The sequence below is a fragment of the Eucalyptus grandis genome, chromosome 8 (assembly GCF_016545825.1).
Source record: "Eucalyptus grandis isolate ANBG69807.140 chromosome 8, ASM1654582v1, whole genome shotgun sequence".
In the NCBI taxonomy this organism is placed as follows: domain Eukaryota; kingdom Viridiplantae; phylum Streptophyta; class Magnoliopsida; order Myrtales; family Myrtaceae; genus Eucalyptus; species Eucalyptus grandis.
Genome location: NC_052619.1, coordinates 51,324,213 through 51,350,784, shown reverse-complemented (window position 1 = coordinate 51,350,784; position 26,572 = coordinate 51,324,213). Strand labels below are relative to the sequence as shown.

Here is a 26,572-nt window from a genome sequence, read left to right as displayed (position 1 = left end):
TAGGGAGGCTTACATAGCAATCATTATAGTGTCATGAAAACGCACGTTGGACGTACCTGCCGCTGATTACTTATTTTTAGTATAATCCGAAGATTAATATATGTGATTTTTTTTAATCCCACTCCTGCCCCTCTACTCTGTTGGACGTTGCCAATTCCTATCCAACACCTTAAAAAAAATATATAGTAAATAAAAGAGATAAATAAATAACATTCTCAACTAGAAAACGAAAAACGACCAGCCTCCAAGAACTAGAGTCAAGAAGCAGCAACCTCCGCCTCCATCACCACCTCCACCGCCACCGCCACCGCCACCAGGTTGGCTCACCCACTTGGTATCGGAGAAGAAATTTGAACTTCCGGCGATCTGGATCCGGCCCCATGGCGGCCTCCGTCCACCGCGGGATCCTCGACATGACCAGGGTGGCTCAGGAGAAGGGCAGCGATCCCCTGCGGTGGGCGATGCAGATGGGCTCGAGCTTGAACTCGGCCGGCGCCAGCTTGCCTTCGACCGAGCTGGCGCACGAGCTGGTTTCTCACATTTGCTGGGACAACAACGTCCCGATCGCGTGGAAGTTCCTGGAGAAGGCCCTGGTGGTCGGGATTGTGCCTCCTCTGCTCGTGATTGCTCTGCTCTCTACCAGGTTGGTGTTTCTTGTTTTTGTTTTTTGTTCTTTTTTTGGGTTCGTTCGGCTTGTTTCTCCTCTTACTTTCTTTCTTCGATGTTGGAGATGGTTTTTGCATCGTTTTTCGGAGCGTTGGTTGATGTCGAGTAATGTGGTAAATTCGTTGAGATGGGTTCGAAGTCAACGAAGTCTGAAGGTGTTCTTTTCTTGTTTTTCTTCTTTCATCTCTGTTCTTTTTTTTTGTCTGGGAAAAGTGGATATCGATTCGTTCCTTGTTTACTGTTGAATCTGATTAAAGTTGATGCTTTTGAGGATCTTTTGTGAGGCCTTTTGGCATTGCTGAGTATCTCTCCTTTCGCGATTCTGTTGGTTGAAATTTTCGAAATCTTGCGGCGAAGAGTCGAAAGAAGAAAAGCGGGTGTTGTCCGATCCTAAAGGGTTCTGCTTTCACCAAGGTTTATCATCCCATTAACATCTAACCATTGAAAATACTGATTTCTTTGACCCTGTTGGGATAGAGCATGCGTTTGATTTTTTTGAGTATTCTTTTTCATTGAAAATTTCCCCCGAAATGGTTTCCATTGACCTCTTTCTTTTCGCAATCTGTTTGGTAGAATGATTTCAAGATGCACATTTTGATTTCTCCAACATAATTTTGGTCTAATTATGGTTCGGACTCAGTAAAGGATGAGGGTTTCTTTTTTTTATAAGAAATTTTCGTGTTCTTCTCATATTGGTGGGTTAATTGATACTTCTTACATTTTGTTTCCGGTTCTTGAGAAAGTGGAAAACAAGTGGGCGTACGGAATTCATTTTCACATATTGGCTGGTAAAGTCTATTGGCGGCGGTGCAAAGTATGGTTGGATCCCTACTCTGTCCTATATTGAATTGGTTTTGGATAGAGGAGGGCTTCCATATTTTGCACGGCAACCAATTAGACCCAGAAGACACCATTCAACTGAGTTATGTACTTTTCGGGAGGTGATTATGGTGGCAGTTTCTCTACAAAAATGAAGTGCTAGAAATCTATGCAGTTTCATATCAGTGCATTTTTTTTCTTTTGATAATCAAACAGCCTACTTCATTGTCTTCTATGCAGGGTCATTCCATGTAGGCAGTCTAGACCAGCTCCCTACAGGCTTTACATGGAACTGCTCAAGAGACACGCTTTTAACCTTAAATCCCATATAGATGGGTCAAACCATCAAAAGTGAGGAGCTTATCTTGTGTCTTAGTTTTTTGAAACATCATATAGGTTGCAATCTTCTTGCTTGCAAATCTATGTTGTATAATAAACTTCTTTTCACTTACGTATTTCATTCTTGCGCCTGCAATGTCACAAACTTCTTGTTTATTCAGATGGCTGAGAAAATCATGATCATTGAAACCTCTTGACTTAGGATGCTAGCCGATGCTTGTTGTCTGTTTCAAAGTGTTATGATGCCGGACGAAATCAGTTATTGTTCATCTTGGCCTTTCACTGGAGTCAATCACTTATCTGTTCCTACAAGAGCCAAAATCTACTATTGAACTTAACAATTTACTGCATATAATTCTATTACCCACATGCATTGCAGATAGTTTAAGTTTCTGGTGATTGTCTTGTTATGAATGGAAACTCTTTCCCATTTGCAGGGTTATGGAATCAATTGATGCTGCTATGCAGCTTTCCAAGATATTTGGTTTGCCAGAAAGTGAAGCTGGGATTCTTGTGGTTGAGTTCATCTTTTCTATTGTGTGGCAGTTACTTGATGCGTCTTTAGATGATGAAGGATTGTTGGAACTCACTCCAGAAGCGAATTCCAGATGGAGCATCAAGTCTCAAGAAATGGATATAGACAGTTTCGGTAGTTTTGATGAGAAGTCCACTGAAAGTCATGGGATATTACAGAATGCAAACACTACAATGGCAATTGAAATAATTGGACAGTTTCTGCAAGACAAAGTAACCTCCAGAATTCTTTACTTGGCACGCCAGAACTTGTATGTGCTTCTTTTAGCGTTTCTTATATATATAATCTGTATTATTTTTTGCATTACTTCTCCATTGAGTTTTGTCCTGTCGATATACATCTTGGAAGCTTTCAATCCATATGGAGCTCCTTTTTCTGAGCCACCTCCTGAATGGAGGCTTGAATGCTGCTACTCAGTTTCAAAGTTATTGTTCATTTGGTAATCGCTATCTGTGTTGGTACTACTTATAACATGGCATGAGCCACATCCTGTCCGTATTTCCCAAGGTCGTCTCAGGAAATTTAACATGGCGTGAAATATGACTTTTCTCACTTTTTAGAAATGTAGTACATACTAAAGAAGATTTGACTGTCATGTCTCATCTGTAAATTGGTTCATGATCAGTCATATAATCTCTTGGTCACGATAGCATGACATGCCTTGACTGAAGATAATTTGCTAAACTGATTTCAGGCCTGTGCACTGGGAATCTTTCATTCAGAGATTACAGTTGCTCGTTACAGGCTCAGCAGCACTAAGAAATTCAAAAAGCCTAACTCCTGAGGCACTTCAGCTGTTGACTTCAGAAGCTTGCGTAGTCTTTTCTCGAGAATGCAAGACCAGTTCACATCAGAAGTTCCATGCTATTATGGCATTTGGCTCTCGTGCTTCTTCCGCCCATTGTTCTGACCTGTGGCTCCCTCTTGATGTGGCTTTGGAAGATGCCATGGATGGATATGATGTTAATCCAACAAGTGCCATTGAAATAATCACTGGTAATGACCGAAATTTTTCTGTACTACTGGAACACAGTTTCAGCTGCACCTAGTAACATCAGAGTACTTAAGAGATGTTAATGGCAATAAAAGTATAGGGTTTATGCAGGTTTGACAAAATCTCTTCAAGCAATAAATGGAACTACCTGGCACGACACCTTTTTGGGTCTCTGGATTGCAGCTCTTCGCCTTGTTCAAAGGGTTAGCTTCTCTTTGTCCTCTTGGTATTGAATGGTTTCAACTTTTATCTCTATCATTGCTGCTTGTAGATTTTCCAGTGCCAAATATGCCACTTTCTGAAGCCATCCAGCCCCACCTTATTTTCTCTCTAAGCTTGGAAGACAGTGCTTAAATTTTCTTCAACTAGTATTTTTCTGGCGGAGTTCATTCCTGAAATGATCAGGATCCCTAATATAATGAGAAATTGAAGTGAGGATAAACTTTAGCTGCCAATCTAAGAGTTGATTATCATTAATCTAAATCCATTTGCTGAAACTGCAAGGTTCAACACTACGTTTCAGTTGTCTGATCTCTCTAAAATACTGTCACAAAACAGGGTTAAAGTTTAAACTATCATCTCTCAGTTGAGCATATAGCGTAGCGAGAAAATTAAGACAAAGATCAAATAGACCTAAAATGTTGTTTATCCTGTATGTTGGTTGGCTTTGAATGTGGTTATATGTTCCCATTTTTTGAACTTATTCTTCATTATTTAACAGGAGAGGAATCCTATAGAGGGCCCCATGCCTCATTTAGATACCCGCTTGTCCATGTTATGCTCTATCATACCTCTAGTGATTGCTGATCTTATTGAGGATGAAAGCCCAGCATCTGATGATAAAGAATGTGCTGGGAATGATCACTGGAAGGAGAAAAAGTGTCCTGGAGATCGCTGCAATGACCTTGTCTCAAGCCTAAGGATACTGGGTGATTATCAAGGCCTGCTGACTCCACCTCACTCTGTTGTTTCTGCGGCTAATCAGGCTGCCGCAAAGGCAATGCTGTTTCTTTCAGGGATTAATGTGGGGAGTGCATATTTTGAGTGCACAAGTGTCAAAGACATGCCATTAAACTGCTGTACGTAGTTCATTGTTCAGTATCTTTACCTTTTGATAAGCTGCTCAATATTGTATGTCAAGAACTAAAAGCTTTTCTTAGGTTATGGTCATCACAAGGATAGTTTTTCCATATTTTCCTTTATGGTAGTTAAGGCTGGTGTTATTGGTAGGCTACTTGTTTTGTGCATGCTGGAAAAGAAAACAAAGGCTAAAAGATTCTTGTCTACTCTATATGGAATACATACCAAAAGAGACAGAAAATACTATCATATGGAGACTAAAGTGATGTTCAGCCATGTGCCAACTTCTTGGATTGGCTTTTGACAATTTGTATGGCTGTAGTGTAGATAGACAGCTGAGAAAGGGGGAAGCCTAATGCTTGAAGAAGCTTTTTAATCTGATATACACTGTTTTGTGGTGTGGTTGAGCGATCTTTAACTCATAGACATGCATTGGGCCAGTAGAACGGACAGCAGGAGAAGATTTACTTGAGGCAGTTATAAACTATTTCTGCAGCGAAGCAAAGTTGTGCTGTAGTCTGGCATTACCTTTGATTTTGGTTGATACCTTTGTCAGTTTGTGGACTTTATCGTGTGCATTTTGACATGTGCTTATATTTATTTTCCGTGTCTTATTTTTTAGAGTTCTATTCTGTCATTTGTCATTGCCAATTTAAATTAGTGGTACATGCTCATCTGAGTGATGTGTGCTTATATGCAGCTGGAAACATGCGTCACCTGATAGTTGAGGCTTGTATAGCCAGAAATTTGCTAGATACATCAGCATATTTCTGGCCAGGCTATGTCAATGGCCACATCAGCCCAATGCCTCATAGCATTCCTGCTCAACTGCCAAGCTGGTCTACATTCATGAAGGGGGCTCCGCTGACTCCTGCACTGATAGGTGCTTTGGTTTCAAGTCCAGCATCGAGGTACATGTGCACATCCTCTGAAGATAATATCTGCTGATATTGCCCTGACTCTTTTCCTGTTGATCTTGATGAACAAATTTTTCTTCACTTTGGCCTGATTACAATCGATCTTTTCTAAGGTTGGTCTCTGGCCATGACATCGAAAGTTGAAACGGGCTTCTCATCGGTTTGATGTGTCTTCTGATTAAGAGGTGGTTAGACTAATGTATTGTCATCGAGTCAGTTTGGTCAACCATATATTTCTCAAGACGTGGTTCCAGCCAACTAGTTTATGATAAGACAGCTGTTCTGATATTATTTGCACGAGCCAATGGAATATCCCTTGATAATGGATAGTCCAACATATGGGCTTCATTATGTGATTTACTAGTGCGTTTCATACTTTTAGCGCTGTCTACTCTTCTGTCCATTCTTGTTTATTCATAGCACTGAATTTAGTTCATGGTTTTAATGGAAGTTTAGCAGAGCTCAAGAAAGTGTATGAGATTGCTCTCAAAGGATGCGATGAAGAGAAGATATCAGCTGCTACCATTCTTTGTGGTGCATCCTTACTTCGAGGTTGGAATATACAGGTGTGCAGATATAAAAAGACGCATCTCTTCAGTACCAAGATTACTAAAATAGAATCTGAGTTTTTTCCTTTTTTTATATTATATTGTTATCTCATTTGTTCTGCTTTACTAAGCACACCATATCATGATTCAATCTGCGCAGGAGCACACTGTGTTTTTCATTACTAGACTGCTTTCTCCTCCAGTACCAGCTGATTATGAAGGCGATGGCAGTCATTTGATAAAATATGCTCCAATGCTGAATGTGCTTATCGTTGGAATAGGATCCGTTGATTGTGTTCAGATTTTCTCCTTGCATGGTTTGGTAAGTTTTGGTTAATTGACTTGATGCCCTTCGTCTATATAAGTGAAGCAAGAAGCTGATTACCTTGATTGTATCTTCTTAAGGAGTGATTAGACCTTGAAGTGATCGATTGTCTGCTCATTTCTTCTGCTAGTGGAAACATTTATAAGTCTACTTAAGAGTGTTTGCACCGTAACATTTTGTCAGGTACCTCAACTGGCATGTTCCTTGATGCCCATTTGCGAGGTTTTTGGCTCGTTTGTGCCCAATTGTCCTTGGGCTCTCCCCACCGGAGAAGAGATCTCTGCACATGCCGTGTTCTCAAATGCATTCGCTCTTCTTCTAAAGCTATGGAGGTTTAATCGTCCTCCTCTTGAACATGGAGTTGGAGATGTACCCACAGTTCGGTCCCAACTAACCCCCGAGTACCTCCTTTTGGTTAGAAATTCCCATCTAGTCCCTACCGGAAATGTGCACAAGGATAGGATCAAAAGCAGACTATCAGAAGTTGCATCTTCATCATCTCCAAAACCCGTGTTTATGGATGCTTTCCCAAAATTGAAAATCTGGTACCGGCAGCATCAGGCCTGTATAGCTTCAACCCTTTCTGGTCTAGTCGGCACACCCGTTTGTGAAATTGCCGATGAGCTTCTAACTATGATCTTCCGCAAACTCAAAGAAGGAAGCCAATCTTTAACTACGGTTAATTCTGTGAGCAGTAGTTCATCAGGACCCCGAAATGAGGATACCTCCATAAGACCAAAACTGCCTGCATGGGACATCCTTGAAGCCGTGCCTTTTGTGGTGGATGCAGCTTTAACAGCTTGCGCTCATGGACGTCTTTCTCCCAGGGAATTGGCTACAGGTATTGTTGGTGATTTCGTCCGAGAAAAAGAGAGACAAAATAGTCTTGAAGTTTCAGTTATTTGTATGTCTTCTAGAGTGATAAAAAGAAAAATTTGTCTTGTGATGTGCAGGGCTTAAAGATTTGGCTGATTTTCTTCCTGCATCTTTGGCTACCATTGTGAGCTACTTCTCAGCGGAAGTTACTCGTAGTTTTTGGAAACCAGTGTTTATGAATGGAACGGATTGGCCGAGCCCTGCTGCAAATCTAGCTAACGTAGAGGGACATATTAGGCGGATTTTGGCTACTACTGGAGTTGACATACCAAGGATTGCTGCAGGTAATTTATCATCTCACGAAGACTACTGCCATACTTTTATATAGTGGAATAGTGGCTTATTCATAATTGCTGGGTTACATCTGATAGTAGAAACAGCTATTTTTTTAGAAATATTTTGTCGTGAGATTTATGGTTTGACGCTACACAACAATTAATTTTTACTTGAGCGTTGATCTTGCAGGGGGAAGCTCTTCAGCCACTCTTCCTCTGCCCCTGGCTGCATTTGTGAGCCTCACCATAACCTATAAAATCGACAAGGCATCGGAGCGTTTCCTTAATTTGGCAGGGCCAGCCCTGGAGTCCCTAGCAGCAGGTTGCCCATGGCCTTGCATGCCTATCGTGGCATCCCTCTGGACTCAGAAGGCGAGGCGCTGGAGCGATTTCCTCGTCTTTTCTGCATCTCGCACGGTCTTCCTCCAGAACACCGATGCTGTGGTTCAGCTCCTGAAAAGCTGCTTCACCGCAACACTTGGGCTTAATACCACTTCCATGACAAGCAATGGGGGTGTTGGAGGTCTTCTTGGTCATGGATTCGGGTCCCACTTCTATGGTGGTATAACTCCGGTTGCTCCAGGAATTCTCTACTTACGCGTCTACCGCTCCATCAGGGACATTATGTTCGTCACCGGGGAGATCATCTCCATTTTGATGCAGTCGGTTAGAGAAATAGCATGTAGTGGCCTTTCCTCGGAGAGGCTGGAGAAGCTGAAGGGTAACACTAAGATCAGGAAAAGATATGGGCAGGTTTCGCTCACTGCAGCGATGACTCAGATGAAGCTAGCGTCTTCTCTGGCGGCTTCTCTTGTATGGTCATCTGGCAGGCACTGCCTGGTTCAGTCGCTCATAAAAGAAACACTACCTTCATGGTTTATATCCGGCCACCGGTCTGGGAAGGAGGAAGGGTCGGACGGGGTGGTGGCCATGCTAGGAGGATATGCACTAGCATACTTCACTGTTCTCTGCGGAACCTTCGCTTGGGGGGTTGATTCGGCATCTTCCGCATCGAAGCGGAGACCGAAGATCCTTGGGACTCACATGGAGTTCCTAGCAAGTGCTCTGGATGGGAAGATCTCGCTCGGTTGCGATTGGACCACTTGGCGGGCGTATGTGTCGGGATTCGTGAGCTTGATGGTGGCCTGTACTCCGAACTGGGTTTTGGAGGTGGATGTTGATGTGCTCCAGAGATTGAGTAGGGGTTTAAGGCAGTGGAATGAAGAGGAGCTTGCTCTTGCTTTGCTCGGGGTGGGTGGAATTGGTACGATGGGTGCGGCTGCTGAATTGATTATCAGAAACGAGCTATAGTTTTTTCCAGTACCCTTTTCACCCTCTTCAGTTTTTCCTCTTCTCATTCTGAAGAGCCTGTAGATGCATTGTGAATATCGCTTGTAGGCCTCAGGAAAAGTTGTACAAGAATAAGTTTAATTTATAGTCAAGGCTTTTTACAGTTCCACGGAGAGCGAAATTTTCTCAAGACAGGAAGTTACGTGCTTACACAACCAAATTCTGATGACACTGATTCCCTGCTTAATCTAATTCCATCTTGCATGCAGAAGCTGATGATCATGGTGTTCAAATAATCTTTTTTATGTACAACCTCATAATCATGGAGATCACACAAATCTCCGTTACCACGAATTCTTCATGAGTTCCATGAGGGACTAATTCAGAAATTAAATCAAAGCAATCCCAGCAAAGACAACAGAGCCCTGGACTAAAGAAGATGAATGCATAACAGCGCATGTGGCGTGATCGTCAAGAAATAATTGAGGATATTTACATTGAACTGATCAAGAGAAATTGCAATAGTACCTGGCACACATCAGCATCGGGCAGATTTATGTTTTATACTCTCCTCATAAGTACAACAATCAGCCCGATTTCTAGTATACCTTGCTCATTTCGTTTCCACCACATCATAACCCGGTGTGAACCAATCTTGCAGGAAAGACTGTAAAACTGGAAAAGGATACAAATATGAATAACAGAGAGAACAGATGCAGGCAGACCTAGGCTCCTATCAAGTCACTAAAACCCATCTTATTCCACTGCAAGGTCCTCCCCAAAACAAAAACACTCCACCAATTCTAATTACACTATGGAAACTTCGACAACAGGTAACTCAGAAGAACTCGCGATCAGGAAGAATCAATGGGGCCACGAGGGTCCAGATATAGAGAGCAGATGTGACCCACTCAGTAGCAATGCGGACCCAAACAGATGTCCAACCCACATCGACCAGATCCGAGCTATCAGAAGAGCTGGTCCAGTCTGAAAGAAGCATAGCTGAGTACATGCTAGCCAGAGCGAAAATAAGGTGGAAGAAAGAGTAGGAATAAGTAACTGGCTGCGGTTCTGCTTCCTTCTTATCCTTCTTATCCTTCTTATCTTTGCCTTCTTCGACATCATCTCCATCAAGAAGAGGCTTTTTTGCACCTGCAACATGAGTTTAATAACGTACTGAGCAAAGAAGAATAATAATCTTAGCTATCCTTGTGAGTTGGATGAAGTCTCAGGCCTAAATTCCTAATTTGCATTCAATCTGTGCACACACTCAAAGGACAACTATCTGGATTGGGAAACAAATTCCCCAAAATCAGCAATTCAGTCAGAACCACTTGCTTCAACGATTCTTGAGCAGAATCTTCTCAAGCTCTGGACAATTTCCTTAAATTTTAGTTCTGGAAACCAAAAACCTGTGCAGTTTATGAATTACCTGACTTGGGGGAAGACGGAGGGGACAAGAATGTTGTCGATGATCCAGCACGGCAAGCGGAATATAGTACGGAAAGAACGGTCGTAAGCATTCCGAGAATGAGGGTGCTGGTGGAGACTGCATGAGACTTGTTATGTAGACCATTGCAAACATAATTTCGAGGTTCACAAGAGAGAGCAGTGTAGCACACATAAGCGCCATAAACTGATACCACCGAAGCAGGCAAGAGGCTGCCATTTACCTGTCAGAATCCCAGAAAAATCAGTCTCAGTAACTTCAACACGTTTCCTGGCACATTGGTAAAAGAAGATTCCCAGCTCTTTGCCAACAAAAACCTCCCACAGTTATCGAAACATCAATATTTGTAATACTGGGACGGCATATATCCAGAAGGAAGAAAATAAGCAACTATTGGTACTTTCCATGGTTCCTAAAAAAATTCACAACTAGAATGGAGCCAAAGTCAAAAGAGGAAAGTTTCCTCAGCAGATAGAGATTCCTTGGAGGGCTGACTATACATGAGAAAGCTCTAGTAAGAAAAGAAACAAAAGGATATTTCTGTTAGACAATGAATTCCATGGACTTGCAGAGAATGCCATTTGATAAGCATCGTAATTCATGCAAGTGCATGACATTGCAAGAATACAATTATTCAAATATCATTATTCAAAAGGTCTACAAATCTAATACACAAATATTCAAGAGCATGCTTTTCTTACCGCAGGGTGAAGTGCAACAATTCCATTTACAAAGCCAAGGATCATTGTCATAACAAGGAAGAAGACATTGAGGCCGCAGTCGTGACCAGAAGGATTAAACCATATGAACAAAATCCCAGAGAGAGTGTACGCTGCAATGTAGCACCCAACTGATATCACCAGCAAAGCAACATACCTAAACAAGTCCAATGAGCCATCAGAACTCGATGATCACAGAAGCCAAACATGCAAAGGAAGGAAGAATGATTGAATAGAACATTCAAAGAATTGAACTGACCATTTCTGTTCATCTTTCGCAACCCATGCATCATTCCACGAATGAGTGCAATCTAGTAGGATAATCACTTGAACCAACAGAAACAGTCCTGCTCCAAATTTTGATAGAGTTTCTGCAGATCCAAGGCATATTCTTGGGTCAATTACAAATTGAGGCTATGTCAATCAATGAAAATTCAGTAAGCAAGGTCAAGATTCCAAATTAAGCAACCCTTTCCTCCTTCCCTCCAACCCTTACACTAGCCACCTGTCGACAGAATTCACTAAACTTATCCAACTGGCGAGAAAATTACACAAAGGAAAAAAAAAACTGTTCAAGTAAAATTTAAAATAGTTATTAAGCAGACAGAATACAGCGCTAGCAAAGTGAGCTGCTCCTTGCTTAGCTGTAATTTGATTGATTCTGTTCTAAAGACTCTTTTTAAAGGATTTAAGAAACGGTGAATGTGGAATGCCTGCTTAGCAAAATCTACATTCAGAAGGGTCCTTGCTAACAACTGTAGCACAAGAAGCTCTTTCCTTTCTTAAGTCAATTTTTTTGGTTCAAAGAACCATTCAATTGAAACTTTAGATGAGCAAACGGAGTACCTCAAATCCTCTAGTGATATAAATACACAAGTAAGCATAAAATTCCTCACAGCTGTACTCTATTTCCTACACTACTTGAGATCAGCAGCTTATCCAGAAGAAGCTTGTGTGACTCCACTTCCATTCACCAAATTAATCATGACATAAAGATAAGTTAAATTTGGATTCAAATTCGACTCAGGGTTCATAGTACAATAACACAATGCATGGCAGAGGGATTTCGAGGGAAGAGAAAGGAATTTTAAATGAGACATTTAAATGCGATGTCTTGTTTGGATGGATAGAAAGAGATAGAGGGAGAAGAAAGGAAGGGATTAGGAATGATTGGGAGAGAATGACCTAGCTTTTGTGTAGTGCTTCAAATCCCTCCGAATCTGTTTCACCATAAAAGGTAAACAGTTTTTTCTTCTTCTCACTCGTACCCTTATTTTATTTCCGTATCTACATACATAAAATGATATTACTTCATGCATTTCTCGAGTCATTTCCCTTGCAAACATCCAAAGAAGATACATTTCCTTTGTGTTCTCATCTCCCCTAATTATTTAAACCCTCTCTTATCCCTTCTAATTACCTTTACCGAACACATGGTAAAGAAACGAATAGGCGGATCGATGGAACCACTAGTCGCCGCACATTTCTTAGACGCAGACGTGTAAATAGAATGACATCATAGATGAAAACAGGATTCAGAACATTATAAAGAAAAAATGCAAAAGCCTAAGGACACAAACCGTAAATTGTGATGACCTCATTTGGCAGGAAAAACATGAGAACGACAAGCAAGAGCCAGATAATCATCTTTGCAATCCATCCACCGTGCTGCATCGAATCCCGTTTGTCGTTCTGGTCTTTCACCCCAATCATTATGAGAGCAAGTATCCCGAAAAAAAGGAAATTCCCCAAGCTCACCCGGAGAACCGCTTGCATTTGAAACCATGCTTTCGTATGGGAGCCGGTGTTTATCCCTACAGTCAGATATCATCGACATCGTCACACCGCAATCGAAACTAGCCTGCAGGGTGAAATGGCAACACTAGAACTAGAATAACGCGCCCGCACACACACATATGTATTTCAAAATAATAATAATAATAATAAGAACTTCAATTGGAATCCTACGACAAATTGTCGCCCGGGTTCGCCGGGTTCGCCGGAATTCGAATCGACAACAGATAGCCACCATCTCCTCCGCCCAGGACCGATAATTACAGACACGACTCAACTCGACACGACATGAACAAGAGCCGCAATTTAAGAACAAAACACGGTATCGGGCGCGATATACACATAGCTAGCTCCTAGCATTCCGTAAATTCGCCAATCTCTCCAGCGGCGTCAATCCATCTATCAACAATTCATCGCTCCTACCGCCCCTGCGGACGTCGCGAGCCACGGCGAAAGCGCATCAAATAAAGAACAAGAGGGAAGAGAGACAGAGAGACAGAGAGAGAGAGAGAGAGAGAGTACAGGAGATTTTCTCGAGGAGAGGGGCGGCGACTTCTCGGAGGACCCAGGAGACGATCAGGGAGAGGCCGAAGAGGCCGCAGTAAGCGAGCCTGGCGGAGCGCTTGGAGATCCCCCGGCCACCGACGAGCAGAGGCCGCACGTCGCCGCCGCGCAGCACGACGCCAGGCACGACATCTCTCGCTCGCTCGCTCTGGAGAATTCCTGGGACTGAGACTGGTGGGTGGCGGTAGAGGTTGAATTTCGGACGAGTTTTGATTTGCTCGGACAGGTTTCTTGGTAAAAGTGCTTACGTTTCTCTCGTTTATTATTATTATTATTTTTTGGTCAGCTCATCTGGATTGCTCTGTTTGAAAAATGACTTCTACTGTTGGAATTCCAAGGTGGCAATTTCTAACACAACTTCGTATTTAATCATTTGTGGTAGGAAACATTTCGAGGATGCGTTTTTCGGACACAAGATGCATCGTCTATTTTTCCAGTTACATAGCATGAGAAGTACACATCGACATTACGATGATGAACAAAAGACGTAAGTCCAATGGAGCATAACGGGGGAGTATATTCTCGGTATATTTTGCACTTCTTTTACGAGAAGAGATTTGTGGGCAATTTCTATGTCTTTTGCAATTAAAAGATTTCACTTGCAAAGGATGTTGGATAGAATAATACCCACAACAATTTTAGGACTATTGCACTTTTTTTTTTTTTGTAACCAGGAATCCGCCGGGCCCGCCTTTCACTTACGCTAATCGACAACCCACGGCTTGTATAGTACACGGTACACCTCAGACCAAGCGTCAATATCTCGGGGGAGGCTAGCTCAAGACCTCAACACCAGGATTCCCGCTTAAGACATTTTAGTAACAAGAGGTTTGAACCCCCGACCTCTGAGGTGGAAGGGAGAACGCACACCAACTATGCTACTCGTAGTTGGGTACTATCATACATTGATATACTCGATTGTCTTTATTTTGAGGGAAAATTTCATGATAAAAAAATGCATTTTGAGAAATTAATTTTTAGAAAAATATTTTCCTCTTTTTCAGCTTAAATTTTTTTTTTCCTAACTTTAAACATACATATTTTCTTTGACCATAAATAATATTCTATCAAGTAATGATCATTCTCAGCAAAACAAACATATGCAAGTTTAGAGGACTAATTTGTGGAGATTATTTTCACTCAAACAAACATGTCCTTTATTAAGAATTAGTTTGCAAAATAATGCTTCGTTGTTCTATATACATGGAAATTCTCAGTGTATTAATTTTTTTTTATAAGATCACTTTACTCTTTTTATACACATAAATCACAATGGACATCATCTTCTCTAAATTGGGTCTATCTCTCGCACTTTGCTGCTATGAATCATCTTAACCACTGGGGCATTTGCTTCGAGTTCCTCGAGCAGTGTTCGTTCATGTTATGAAACTTCTTAGTGGTGCAATCATCTATGCCGTGCCGCATATTTGCATGCTCTTAGTTTAACTCACTAGTCACGTCAAGATTATGACATAATATTTTTTCCATAGCTCCTTAGTTTGAAAGAAATGGTGGACATTCTCAACATATTCATAGTAGTTCTTTCGTCTTCGATCGTGCATTTCGGACGTGAACATAGTGCCATGAAACTGAATAAAACTTCCCAGGCCTCGTTCGGCTTCATGGAAAAGAAATGCTCAAACGGATTCCCACTCCAAGTAATGTCATTCCTTTACGGATGACGAAAATTTTGGCCCTCTTGGAGATAATACTTCTCGCTGGCGATGGAGACCGATGGTCGGGTTATCGCCGCAGCTTCCAAGGGCTAATGACTGCCGGCAGCAGTCTGACCAGCGACCAACCGGGCAGCCTTTGGCGGTGGAGTTGGCTGGTTATAGAAAAGTGGAAATTGAACTAAGTAATCCAATTTCATATTTTCTTAAGAAATTTGGAATCCAAATCCATATCTTGATTTCTCTTTATATAAAATATATTTGGGAACCCATTTCTCGAGGAATTCAATTCCTTGTTTAACCAAACGACCCCTACGACGAAGGATCCAGGGATCAACCTTCCGTTGCAATGGACATCATGGTCAAAGCTTCATCATCATGGTTCCTCCTAATGCGGCTAGTCTTGAATTATTTTAAAAGAAAGGTCCACCTTTCAATGATTGCCATCTCGTGTGATTACTTGAATAGTACTCCTTTTGAGGGCTCTCTTGTAGATGATATTAGAGACACGTTTCCTTCAATTTGACGTGTAGTTCGAGGGCCGACCTAAGCCCGTGCCAATTCGACGATGCTGCGAGCTAATCCTTAGGTGCAAATGGTCCCTCTCGAAAGCCAAGTTCGAGGTCGAGGATCGGTCCACAAGTCACTTCCAAACTGAAAGCTTTTGGGCTCACATGTATCCCTAAAGAGATCCCTAGCCTCTCGTGACCCAGATTGCGATAAGGTTGAAGGAATTTCCAATCAATTTGAGATGACTCTCTAACTGCAGAAGATTCACATCCAGATACGAAACTCTAGCCATGTTTCAATTCTCTCTTCCGCCTTCTATGAGGGGGAGATTGTAATCTTCTTCCCTCAAGATTTGGTTTGGCCATGCTGGTGGATTGTCTCTCCTTTTAAATTAATTTCTGGGTGCCGATAATAGTCGAATGATCAACTGGCCCGCAACTTGATCTAACTCGCCTAAAGTTTCGCGATCATCTAACTCTTTGCTCTACCACCCTACGCACACAACAATGAAGATAGTCCCCAGAGAGAGGATTTTTAGGGACCCTCCAACGCTTAAGTTGAATTGGCAGAATAAGGGTGATATAATTCAATATATGTTTTTTTTTTGTTAGAGATATATTTATAATTGCTATTGTAATGAAGTCTAATTGCATTTTCTCTCTCCCTCTATAAGGGTCTTGCACTCTTAATTGAGTAATGTACAGAAATTTTTTTTTTTTCTAATTTATCACAGCTTTCAACTTGATATCGGAACCATTATTGTAATCTAATAAAGCTTTCGTCGAATTTGTTTCATGAAAACGCTAGCCACACTGGCCATATTTCTCTACCAATCCAAAGACTTCCATGATCTCGAAAAACGAATAACATCACTAGACTTGTAAGCCTCAAAAGACTAAATCTTGCAATTTCATTTTATATGGCCATCGCAAGCCGCCTTATGTGCCACCAGGGTGCCACCGCGTCTCAGATTAACCAAGGTTTTGCTAATGTCGAGTGCTATTTAGACGCCTTAAGTTGCTTCTTTTGGAAAATAAGCAATAATCGATGCCAACCATGTATAGTGACGTCATCGCTAATGTCGTCAAATACATCAACCACGCACGTCCTTTACCACGTCATGCCATGTCAGCTTGCACATTTGCTCTGCCACGTCATCAGTCCACATTATTCACTAACCGTTAACTATTGACCAAACGTTGACCAACGATTGACCGGTGGTGACTAGGCATTACCATTGTTGATCGGTGCGCCAAAATTTTTGACTGATTCACCCAGATATCAAAGTTTTTCATATCAATCCATGGAATAAAGAGAAAATTTGCTAGGATTCATTGGGCACAAAGGGTAAATATGTTGGGATCATATCTCTAATAGTTTATGTGTGTCTTGTCATATTACCTTTGGGAAATACAAGATGTCCTCATCTCTTCATCCCTTCAAATCCTCTACTGATTGTTTTCTTTACTAATTCTTCAGTGATTATTCTCATAAGACCCCATGCTTTTGTCCACTAGTGAATCATCCTCTTATGAATTGTCTTCTTCTAGTCGTGATGTAGGTCCTTCTAGCAATACCACCTTGGTAGCTTTTGACAAGTTTGCCCCATTTGTAGGTGCTCCACTACTAGACATCAATCATCCTTAGTCCATCGATCCACCAGAGTAAGCCAACTTCCTGTTCGACTTCATAATGACCATTATTACTCTACCATTGCTCACCATTCTAAACCTTGCACATATAGAAAATGTAGTACTAATCCTCTTTGGTAGAAAGTAATAGCAAATGAGTTGCAGACTTTACAGAAATCTCATACATGGGATTTGGTTGAATTGCCTCCTTGTAAGTCTACTGTCACTTGTAAATGAGTATATAAGATTAATAAAAAGGCAAATGGTAGTGTAGGCAGTTATAAATCTTGGCTAGTAGTGAAAGGCTTTACTCAAGAATACATAGGGCTCGTTTGATTCGGCTTTTGGGGAATGTATTTGCAGAAATGCAAATATCTTTGGGTGAAGGGGGTTTTCCGAAATGCAAATATCAATTGGTAAAATTTGCATTGAGAAACAACTTTGGCCAAAATACCGTTTGGTAAAATTTGCATTTGTAATGAACTTTTATTAAATTTAAAAAGAAAAAAATATGTTTATATTTTTTTTTTGAAGTCCATCCACCCAGATCGCCGAATCCGGCGACCGAACCGCCCGAATAAAAAAATAAAAAATAAAAATAAAATATCTATTTTATATTTTTAAATAAATATATATTTATATAAAAATCGGAGAAAAAAATAGATATGTTTATATTTATAAATACATTTATTTATTTATTTATTAAACATAAAATATATTTATATAAAAAATTAGATATGTTTATATCTATATAAAATATATATATATATATAATAGCTTGAATAAAAATATAAACATAAAATATATTTATATAAAAAATATATATAAAATATCTATATAAAATATATAAAAATAGCTTGAATAAAAATATAAAAATATAAAAAAAATATATTTATTATACATAAAATATATATAAAATAGATATGTTTATATAAATATATATTATATTTTTTATAAATATATATTTATTAAACATAAAATATAAAAAATAGATATGTTTATATTTTTATATAAAATATATTTTATATTTTATATAAAAAAAATATAAACATATATTATTTTTATATAAACATATTTATTTTTATTCAGGCGACCAATCGGCTTTTCCACTGGAGAGATGAACAATATCAGAAGTTGCATTCCGAAGATGTAACTTTCCAAAAGACCTCAAGAGCTGCATTAGGCTAAAGGCTCTTAGAGCCACTTGGAGATGCAATTGCATCTCGCCAAAGTCGAGCAAAAAAAGAACCAAACACCTTTGCATTTGGCCAAGGGACTTTAGAGTCCAAATGAGCATTCCAAATGCTGAACCAAACAGGGCCATAATCGACTATAAAGAGAATTTTGCTCCTATTGTACGTCTTATTTATATTTGTAGTCTTCTTGTTGTTGCGGTTGCTAAGCATCAATCTCAGGTCTAAATGGAATTTTAAAAATGCTTTTCTAAATGACGATCTCACTAAGGAAGTCTATATATTGCCTCCTCCTAGATATAGTCATCTTTCCAACAAAGTTGATCAATTCTTCGAGCAACAAATGGATTGAAATAGGCTCCTTGTGCATGTTATTTCAAGTTTAGCTCAATAGTGGAACTATTAATTTTCAATCCAATCCCTATGACCATGCTCTTTTAATTTGACACACTTGCCATGGGTCTATTATGCTGCTCTTATATATGGATGACATTGCTATAACTAGCAATTATCGCACTGGCATTTCAAGACTAGCAATATCTTAGTCGATAGTTTGAAATAAAAAATATTGGGCAACTCAGCTACTTTTTAGGCTTAGAAGTTACTTCAAATTTCTCTAGTTTTTATCTTTCTCGAGCCAAATATGTCACTAGTCTTTTTACCTTGAGTGGTACTCGCTATAGCAAGGTTGTTACAACTCCTATTGAGTTTAAAGCCAAATTTGATGCAAATATGAGACTTCACTTTCAAATCACACTTTATCGATAATTAACCAAGCCCCGTGTGACTCGTTTTGTGGCATTCAAACTCTTGATATCTTCACCAAGAAACATTCACCCGGATGTTTTCAGGATCTTTTTCTCCAAGTCAACTTGAGTTTGGATGGTTAGAGATATAATTAGGATTACTATTATAATTAAGTCAAATTGCATTCTCTCCTTATATATAGATGTCTTGTAATATTGATTTGGTAATTTACAGAATATCAAAATTTTCTCGTCTTCATCACAATTCTCTATTTGATTGAAAATTCTACCTAAAATTTTGAGCTAATAAGTGAAAGAAAACTACAAGTATATAAAGACATAAAAAAACCCCATTGTCAAGGGACGTGGGACTTTTCAGAATGCTGGATTATAAGTCCTATTGTCAAGGATATGAGATAGTTCACCAAGCTGGATTAGGAGTGGCATGTTGAATTTGACTAACGAGGATTGACGCACACATGAAAGGGGTAGGCCTAACTTTGAATATAAATAGAGAAAGACCCCTCCTGCTTGAGAGGAGACTCTTCATTTCCCTGTACCACGCCCCTGTGTTTCAAGGAGGAAGGCGTTGCGGGTATTTAGACGGGGTTACCCTGAGAAACCCTGTAAAAAGGTTTCCCTTGTGGCCGGGCCCCCCGTAGGCGTTCCATTTTTATCGAGGGGGAACCCCTCCCTCTATCTTGTCTTTCCAAGATGTCAAAACATTTTAAGGTCTTGCTTAGGACCAACCACATATATATAAATGGCATATAAATTTCATTGTCAAGTAATGTGGGATACTCCAACACTTTTCATAGCGGAAATGGTTGATTCAAGACTTTACATACTTACTTTGATAGCTTGGAGTTCCCCCAGTGTCGGAGATGTGGCATTATGGGGTTGTCATCCAAGAATGTTGACGTATCAATTGGTCTGTTGCCCACTTTTCAACCCTTTTTCGCCGAATACTGAAAATCGTGGCTGATACAGTCCGGACCAACTTCCCTTTTTGCTCCTCTTTCGGATTCTCCATCTTACTTTTCTTCCGAACTGCAGCGGTCATAGGTGTAATTACTGGACTTCCTCACTTGATGGCTTTAAATGGGGCCCTGTCAATGGGCTTGTCTCTTTTACTGTAATTTGGTTTTGTACAGAACTGATATCAACAAGTACAAACCAATTTCGATCAATAAAATATCATGAACTATCTATTGAAGCTCGCACAAATTTAATCCCCAATATTTGCGGGATATTGTTGCTGATATCTGCAAACTAAAGTTGTCTAAATTCCACAGGATGATATGTTTTCTGTCCCTCAGAATAAGATCGGATAAGCATGGTGCTTTAGAAGTAGACCCAATGGAGGATTTCTTGTCCTCCTCTCGGTTGGGCACAATACTCACTCAAAGGGTCGTTGTGCAGATTGTCCCCTGCAAGTCCCTTCTCTCTCTGTCTCACGCTTCGTACCATCATGCACGTGTGTACCCTGTTACGTTGGGTGAGGCCTCAACTGCCCCTGGATTGTCAATGCATCGTGCACCGTTGTTGGTGAATGGGGAAGGTCTGGCCTTAGGTGGGTCAAAATCTCCTCTTGGCCATCAATTTCCATCAACTGTAGGACCCTCAAGTTAGCTGGACATTATCCAGTTAATGTGGCTTTCGTTGATGTAATAACGTGGGTGTGTTTAAGATAAGGTTTGAGGACCCCTCCGCTTGTCATTCTTTAGCATGGCAACTGGACATGATCGGAGAAAGTTTTGTGGACACTTTTGAATATCTCTTTGCTTCTTGCATGGAATGAAATTTGATTCAGCATTCTTTTTTTTTGTTCAAAGTGAGAATGGGTCCCTTGCAACCAAGGAACCATGTGCTTACTGTAATCTCACCTAATATGCTGAGATGAGACAACGTCGTGTGATTCGAGAGAAATTTTATATGTGCCGCTCAAATATCCTCCGTATTAACCAGAAAAAAGAATTGACAGACCAAGACCAAAGCCGCGCCAAATAGGTTGTATTTGGGTCATATAAAAACGTACACATTGTTGTCCTTTTGCTGGGGCCCGTCAGGTCTATGACTTCAGATTAGAGAACCAACCTGTTTCTCTGCTTGGAGAGGGGACAAAAAAAGGATGATGTCCAAATAGAGAAAAATGCTGATGAGGGTGTATCTATGTACGTACTGTGTACACACCTAAATACGTATCAGAAATGGTATGCATAACTTGAATTTCGATAGGGGACTAACTCATTCCAAATTATTTTAACATGTTAAAGTAAATATCCATGTTTTTAATTAGCACAACTTGAAGAGAAGCTTGATTGTTCCCATTAACCATTCAAGTATGCCAGACTCAAGGTCGGTCCAAAGCTACGGACGGATCTCAAAACCTTCTCACACTGGGGAAACTCGTGTCAAGCATCTCTTCAAGACATTTAAAAGAAATATCATGAGCGGGGCAACCCATTCTGACAGGTGATCATGAGTGGATTGATGGTTGAAGGCGATGGAAAGAGAGCAAGCGCACGTGAAACAAGCTAGCCATGGAGGGTACAAGTGGACCCGCGGAGGAGGACTCACTGATGTTCCAATATGTCTATATATGCTTCAAAGTTGGAACACACAGATGCATATATATATATATATATATATATATATATATATAGGTATAGGCACATTGAAGTGTGTGCCTTGAGATGCATGCTTAGAATAGTCATGGGGAGATCAAGAAGGATGTATGCGAAGTTGAAGAGAATGGTGAGGCAACAGAGGGGGAAGTTGTTCATCATGAGGGTTTGCATCTCTATGCTTCTGAGTCGGCGCAAACATTCTTAACCTCTTGTACTGTTGATGTGGTTTTTGCATGAACATGAAACTAAGTGACCTTGTTCCTCCCAAAAGCATGCTCTCTCTCTCTCTCTCTCTCTCTCTCTCATGTCAAAAGCATCTTGTGGACGTGGATGGTTTTTTGTGAAGCCATGCGATATAAAGGCCTCGCCAAGATGCCCGGGAAGGGCTTGGCTAGTCGTCTATTTACTTGCATGCACGTTCAGATCGACACCCCATAATTTCTTGAGGCTGAGACGATCATTATTGCAGCTGAGAAACCTTTGGATGATGTGGACTTCGGAATTTGGTCAGGGTTTTTCCCATCGGTACGCCATTCAAATAAGCTAATCTGGATGGGGCAACTTGTATGGCAAGACAGTAAGTACTGAATTGAGTGTACGTGTGAGGTGTAAAACTTTAGAAAAAAAACCCACAAATTGTACTACATAAGGCACAGCTCATTGGTTTATGCTTTTAAACTGAGGTGGATGGGTCGATCATTTCAAGTTTTGGGCTCCCTTATTGATCTTCCCTTATGAAGGCAATCGGTCGAGGTTTCACCCCCCAAAAAATAGGTTGATTTTTTTATTACTCATTTGGTTGAGTTTCAACTCCAAATCGAATAACTTGCCTATCTGATCCGATAAGTTTAGAGGATACTTTATAATGTAAGTATAGAGAGATAAAACAAACAAATAGCAAGATCAATTAGTAAATTTGCTGTAATTTTAGAGGTTGAATTCGAGCACTAGCTTGAGGTTGAGTCTTAACTCTTGCTATCCGAGTCAAGCCGGGTCTATATAATCAAGCTGATTGAGCTCAAGTTAGTTATTAATGCTGTATACCATTAGGCTCATCATCATAATTTGCTTTTAATCAAACTCTGATTGATAAAAGCAAGTACTATGTATGTTTCTGGACATGTTCCCAGCCACTTATAAGCTCAAGGTTTTTGTGACTTTCTTTGCTCCTTCTCTCATCGAACATAGAACATTGCCCATTAGCTAAGTTAATCAACAACTCAATATCGTACATCAGTTTAAGAATCCAGGTAATCAGACCTTCCTGCAATGAAGATATGATAGCAGTAACTGATGCAATTTAGGGGGTTAGATTCCCCAATTTACCCAAACTAACATGAACCCTTTCCCCATATTTGTTCTTAATAGTCAATTTAGAGGAGCCAGAATAGACTACGCACAAATCTTGCACTCCCAACCACATCGGAACTACGAATCACCTTAAAAACGTCTTACGCATATTAGGATTACAGCATGAATTTGCTTATATGTAGTATCTGTTTCAAGTGCTCATAAATTGGGGTCTATAGTTTTTTAGTGACAATTGCATTGATAAAGCTCTTAATCTTAAAAGTTCCTATGTACACTGAACTCTGATTTTGGCTATCTAATTATATCAGTTGATTGGGTTTGGTGACCAACAGTTTGAATAATGTAAAATAAGAACAGATACAAATGATTTTTCAGCGAACTTGCCGAGCAAGGCTGATTTGAGGTGAACAATGAGTGGACTTTTAGATAGGGCTTACGAACTCTGTAAGCCCGCTGGTCTGTTTGTGCCGAAAGATCCAGGAATTGCCCAAAACTATCAAAAACACTCACTTTCTAACTTAGGCAATCCGTCAAACCCCGGCCTAAATGGTTTTGAGCCCAGAAGCATAATTTAGCTCAGTACATTATGGGCCCACGGCTCATGCACCACGCACTTGCGCGATTGCTTTTGCATTGCTTGCTTTAATAAACTAACATACATGGAGAATAACTTGGAAAAGTTTAATTGCAATCATATTTTATCAGATGATAAGTTAACCAAGAAATTTCGTGCCAAAGACCTCAAGAAGTTCAATAATAAAGGAGTTTTTTTCCTCTCTCTCTGTCTACTCAACCTCCTCCTCTTCTTCGTAGGCAATGTTCAATCACGCAACAAGTCATGTCTTATCTCCGGTGCCTTGCCACTCCATTCTTTTTCAACTCTTTTACCTCAGGTGACGTCAATCCCCACCAATAAAGTATTCTCCAACTAGGAGTGGAGGAAAACATACTCTATAAAGAATGACAACATACATGTGTATCAATTTTTTGAACATTTCATACCAAGTTTGAGATCTTAGTGTTAATTCCTTGAGGGGAGTCACTATCGTACATCTTCGTCTTTTTTACCGATAGAAGGTTAACTGTGTCTCAATAAGTCTTAATACACCTTTGCCTTTACAAACACTGGAGAGACAAAATCCATAACCTCATATATTTGCTGTTCAATCTTATGCTTGTTATCTTCAATTCAAGTAAAACGTTTATGTTAGATGGTGACACTTGACCCAAGATAAGCTCAAAGCCCTTCTATTCCTTGAATCAAGATAGTACGAAACGGCCAAAATATGATTTGATCTCGAGTTGCGACACGATCTGCAAAAGAACATAATAGATCGAGACGAAAACATTCGAATCAGAGAAAACCCTGGAATCTTTTGACCAAAGCCATTCCTTGAATGAGGCATGCAGACAGAGATTATGGGAAAAATCATCTGCTTCCACGAAAAAGAGCGGGGGGAAAAGAACAATGTGATCGAAATCAAAGTAGCCGTTGACCCACTTTTTATCTCTTCTCTCTCTTGACTTTACGTGCACAAACCATTGAATCGAGAGAGCAAATGATTGTCCTGTAACTTTCCTTCGTGGTGAGCTGGACAAGATGATATGGTCGGTCAACGTTGATATCAGGACCGCATAAAACAGGTTCACGTGTACAACGACTTCATTGGAAGCACTTCCGGAGAAGTGATTGATGGTTGCATCTGTTTGATTCTTCTGTTGTCGTATTTGAACTGAAATTATATAGAGTTTGGTAGACGGGACTGATTTGATGAAAGCTAGGCATGAATGCGCGTATGCTAGTCAACCCTAAGTTGCGGTTTCTTGAACTCAGTAGGATAATAATTCAGTCATGACGGAGCCAGAAGGGGAACGACGCAGATCGCTTTGTCCTGTCTCGTTCTGTTCTTGATTGGAAAATGATGCCGACGAAGAGCACTTAATAATTCAGTGGACAAACTGATGAATTGCAAATTGACTTGTTCTGTCCCATCATGCATCTTTCTTCAGCAAAAATCAATCATCTCGTGTATAGCAAGAGTCAATTGTTACAAGGCTTTTCATTATAGCATGATTACAGGCCCGATCGGTTTTCAAAGTATATTGGATAGTTCTCTCTTTTGCTTTGATATATCACTGATGATTCATTTATAATTAGTTTAGATAATCTTATCAAAATTCTCAATATTACATTCTATTTGCAGAAAGAGAAAAGGGTGTACTAGTGGAATTCGATGAGCAAAAGTTGGTCTTTTTATATATAAAATAGAAAAGAACATCGATTGTACAATGGGCAAAATTCAGTTTTCCTGTATGTACTAGATATATTACCCATGCTTTGCTCGATTTTCTTTTAAAATTTTAAATTTACAAGGAAACCATGAAAGCTTATAATTGTTTGAATAAAACATTAATGGAAAAGGCCAAGTAAGGTTTACGAGTATATTAATTACCGTATGATTAAAAGCATATTATTTTCCATAAGCGTTTGGTCTTATTTGCTAAGATGCCAAGAGACGATCCGTTTCTAATTATATTAGAGCAGATGTCTACGAAAAAATAAAGAGAACCACACACACACACACACACACACACACAGAGGTAGGGAATGGCCATTTATTTCACTTAAGTATGGGAGTAGATGATTGTTATTTAAATGAACATCGACAATCATTGGCAGATCATCTTTTGTTGCAAGAAAGGTGTCATGGATAAGGGTTGCTTAATGAGGACAACAGAGTACTAGCAGCAGGGCGGCCGCAGCCGCGGAGGCGGAGGCGGAGGCGGAGGCGGAGGCGGTCTACTCACCAAAACGCGTGTGATTCCAACGGACTTCCGTGTGTAGCGGGTCATCGGAATTGCAGCTGTCCTGCCCCCTCCCCACTCCCTTTCGGGTTTCACTCTTTTCCCACTTTGTCAAGCCCACACTCACGAAAATGACGTGAAAATTCGAAGACAAAAACAAGAAGCAAGTCGAACAAAATTGTAGGATGGGACTATACAACGTGTGGAAATTCAGGAACCCAACGATAGAAGCATCTCAAGAGGAAAAAACAAAAGAAATAAAGTAAGATGCATTGACTCTCACACTAGAAATATAGCAGATGAAATTAAAATGATTTATTCTGTAAAGTATTATATTTGTCTGTGTTCTTTTATGCTGTCCTTGTCTCGCGTGGAATGAAATTGGACGGATTGCTCTCGAATCGTACACGAGGCGCATTATGCATCCAGAAGGAAAACAACATAGAAAAGGAAACAAAATGAAGAGAAGTTAAAGAGAAAAAAGATGGAAACACATACCAGATAATACTCATGTTCTTGTCCGTTGAAGGTTGCGGACAAAGGGTCATGGAAGCTTTAGAAAATGATTGCCATGGATCTTTTCAATTTCGTTCAGATGCAAAGCCTTAAAGCTGATTTTGACTGATGGTTCGACATTATTTTTTTCCAAATTAAGTTGAGGCTTAAAAGAGGGCCAAGAGAGGAGTCTTTTGGTGGGACCTTGAGCCATTTTGATGCGTGGAGACTGTAGTGAAGTGGGTATAAAGAAGCCACGAAATATGATGTTTTTGGAATCATTTGGCATGAGGATAAACCAATTATGGACAATAGTTGATTCTTTGGGCCTACCAACACAAATTGTTCTCTCCTTTTAGTCTTTGTTTATTGAAAGGTTAGGGTCAG

General features: G+C 40.2%; 3 protein-coding genes across 4 annotated transcripts; 2 read left to right on the top strand and 1 right to left on the bottom strand.

Annotated features, from left to right (window-relative positions):
- The first annotated feature begins 220 nt into the window (after positions 1 to 220).
- LOC104414903 (mediator of RNA polymerase II transcription subunit 33A) lies at positions 221 to 8,837 on the top strand. 2 transcript variants are annotated; one of them, XM_010026123.3, is made up of 12 exons: positions 221 to 643; positions 1,726 to 1,836; positions 2,262 to 2,609; positions 3,054 to 3,355; positions 3,465 to 3,556; positions 4,075 to 4,432; positions 5,134 to 5,344; positions 5,802 to 5,916; positions 6,059 to 6,220; positions 6,407 to 7,064; positions 7,177 to 7,383; positions 7,565 to 8,837. In XM_010026123.3, the coding sequence occupies exons 1-12, from the start codon at positions 381 to 383 to the stop codon at positions 8,683 to 8,685; spliced, it is 3,948 nt and encodes a 1,315-aa protein (XP_010024425.2). In that variant the 5' UTR covers positions 221 to 380; the 3' UTR covers positions 8,686 to 8,837. The 2 variants fall into 2 exon arrangements, with proteins under 2 accessions (XP_010024425.2, XP_010024427.2); XM_010026125.3 differs by lacking the exon at positions 221 to 643 and adding an exon at positions 1,459 to 1,607.
- Positions 8,838 to 9,135: 298 nt separating this feature from the next.
- On the bottom strand, positions 9,136 to 13,386 carry LOC104414902 (serine incorporator 3). The gene is given in 7 exon segments (XM_010026122.3): positions 9,136 to 9,816; positions 10,097 to 10,337; positions 10,816 to 10,990; positions 11,093 to 11,204; positions 12,414 to 12,647; positions 13,150 to 13,263; positions 13,266 to 13,386. Coding segments are annotated over 7 exon segments (1,248 nt in total). The 5' UTR covers positions 13,324 to 13,386; the 3' UTR covers positions 9,136 to 9,502.
- Positions 13,387 to 21,659: 8,273 nt separating this feature from the next.
- LOC120287325 lies at positions 21,660 to 21,779 on the top strand. The gene has a single exon (XM_039300095.1). It carries the CDS (start codon positions 21,660 to 21,662, stop codon positions 21,777 to 21,779), a length of 120 nt encoding a protein of 39 aa, XP_039156029.1.
- Positions 21,780 to 26,572: the final 4,793 nt, after the last annotated feature.

Bases quoted from the DNA above. Each gene is read 5' to 3' on its own strand.
- LOC120287325 (XM_039300095.1), top strand. From the start codon at position 21,660: ATGGGGAGATCAAGAAGGATGTATGCGAAGTTGAAGAGAATGGTGAGG.
- LOC104414903 (XM_010026123.3), top strand. From the start codon at position 381: ATGGCGGCCTCCGTCCACCGCGGGATCCTCGACATGACCAGGGTGGCT. The intron at 5,917-6,058 runs GTGTGCAGATAT...CAATCTGCGCAG, and splicing joins TTCGAGGTTGGAATATACAG to GAGCACACTGTGTTTTTCAT. The intron at 7,065-7,176 runs GTATTGTTGGTG...TGTGATGTGCAG, and splicing joins TCCCAGGGAATTGGCTACAG to GGCTTAAAGATTTGGCTGAT.